General features: G+C 31.8%; 1 protein-coding gene across 1 annotated transcript; it reads left to right on the top strand.

Moving 5' to 3' along the window:
* The first annotated feature begins 775 nt into the window (after nucleotides 1–775).
* On the top strand, nucleotides 776–1,384 carry LOC139848326 (small ribosomal subunit protein eS28x-like). The gene is made up of 2 exons (XM_071838057.1): nucleotides 776–883; nucleotides 1,014–1,384. Exon 2 carries the CDS (start codon nucleotides 1,015–1,017, stop codon nucleotides 1,210–1,212), a length of 198 nt encoding a protein of 65 aa, XP_071694158.1. The 5' UTR covers nucleotides 776–883; nucleotide 1,014; the 3' UTR covers nucleotides 1,213–1,384.
* The last annotated feature ends 427 nt before the right edge of the window (nucleotides 1,385–1,811 follow it).

Below are 1,811 nucleotides of genomic sequence, written 5' to 3'. Positions count from 1 at the left end.
AATATAAAATATTGTTGAAGTAGTTCTCTCTTTTTTTGTTTCCAAAAGTATGAAGTTTATTTGTTTCGTCCATGTGACGTGCAAGACACTAAAAAAACCAAAAAGAGATTATAATATAGCGATATTGAGTAGCTTTTCAATCAAAGAGGTAGAGGTTCAAGTCTCGTCAAAATAGTGTTGAACTAGTTGTGGAGCCCTCGCTTCGCGCCAGGGGCTCCGTTTTGAATGCGAGTAAAAAAAAAAAGTCTTGATCTATTTTGTAAAATAGAATTTTTTTCGACATCTAACATTGAAGGGTTGTTCCTTTTGTAAAAGTCGCTTCTTTTAACGTTCGTTTTTTTTTTTAAAGTTAGTTGATGTATTTTGTAAAAAAGAATGTTTTTCGACATCTTTTGGTAGCATTGAAGGGTTGTTCATTTTATGAAAATTGCCTCTTTTATCGTTGAGGAAGAAAAAAAAAAGTTGGTTGATTTTTTTGTAAAAAAGAATTTTTTCGACATCTTTTGGTAACATTGAAGTGTTGGTTCTTTTACGAAAGTTGTTTATTTTATCGTTGGGGACCAAAAAAAATTAAAAAAAATAGTGAAATGACGAAAATACCCCTGATTACTATTGATGAATAGTAAAACAGTGTTTTGTGTATTAGTTAGTATATAAAATAAAATATGTAAGTTGGCGTCTTAAAAAAACACCAAAAAAGATCCAGTATTGTTGGTATTCCTAAGTAAAAGGCCCAATTATATGAAAATATGGGCCATAATAATTAGAAGAGGCCTCACAATTCAACCCTATATAAAAAAATTAGGGTTCATCATCTTTACCTACTCCATAACCTCGCAAGCAAAGCAGCAGCAGCAGCAGCAGTCGCTCTATCGATCTAAAGGTAACTCATCTTCTAAATAATCATTTCAATTTCGTTTCATCTATCAATATCCACCTCAATTTTCGATTTTATATAAAAAATATTAATAGTAATAATATTAGTGAAACTGAAATTAGTGAAATTGAAACAGAATGGAGTCAGCGATCAAACACGCAGTGGTGGTGAAAGTTATGGGGAGAACTGGATCAAGAGGTCAAGTTACGCAAGTGAGAGTCAAGTTTCTTGATGATCAAAACCGTTTTATCATGAGAAATGTTAAAGGTCCAGTTAGAGAAGGTGATGTTCTTACTTTGCTTGAATCTGAGAGGGAGGCCAGAAGGTTGCGTTGATTTATATCTATTATGAATTTTGTTTTGTGTTAGACTCGTTTTTGAGTCTTGTTTGATTGCAATTTTCAGTAATGTTAAATGTTGACTGTTGTTTGACTTTAATCAGTCTTTAAATCTAGAAATATCAATCAAATGTGAAATTATTCGATTGTTAATTTATTTTATTTGCTTATATGGCTATGCTTATGGTTTAGGTTGTTTATTTATGATTACTGTTAGGAGCTTGAATGGCTTGGTTGCCAACTAGTAAAACTTGTACTCCATCTGTTACATTACTAGCTAATATCTCTATTGTTTTAGGTTTGCTCGATATTGGCAGCGCAGTACGGTTAGGAGATTGTGTAGTTCTTTTGTAAAGGTGTAGGAGTCGAGTTAATTGTTATAAACTATCATTTATAGGGAATCTTATAGTTTTGTAGGATAGTTCAATAAGGTGTTTATTATTTGGATATAAGTTTTAGCTAGGCATTTTACTTCTTGAACCGTTGTTGTCATCATTTGTGTTAGTGGTAAACCTTGATGAGATAAAATATGTTGAATTTTTATGTTCTAGGCTTGCTCTTTATTTTGTTGAAATATGTTATTGCTCAAGTGTTTGG

Source organism: Rutidosis leptorrhynchoides, chromosome 5, assembly GCF_046630445.1.
Source record: "Rutidosis leptorrhynchoides isolate AG116_Rl617_1_P2 chromosome 5, CSIRO_AGI_Rlap_v1, whole genome shotgun sequence".
In the NCBI taxonomy this organism is placed as follows: domain Eukaryota; kingdom Viridiplantae; phylum Streptophyta; class Magnoliopsida; order Asterales; family Asteraceae; genus Rutidosis; species Rutidosis leptorrhynchoides.
The sequence above is the reverse complement of the archived record's forward strand: the minus strand, read 5'-3'. Positions and strand labels throughout refer to the sequence as shown.

What these genes read in the sequence shown, in the direction of transcription:
- LOC139848326 (XM_071838057.1), top strand. Translation starts at nt 1,015, where the DNA reads ATGGAGTCAGCGATCAAACACGCAGTGGTGGTGAAAGTTATGGGGAGA.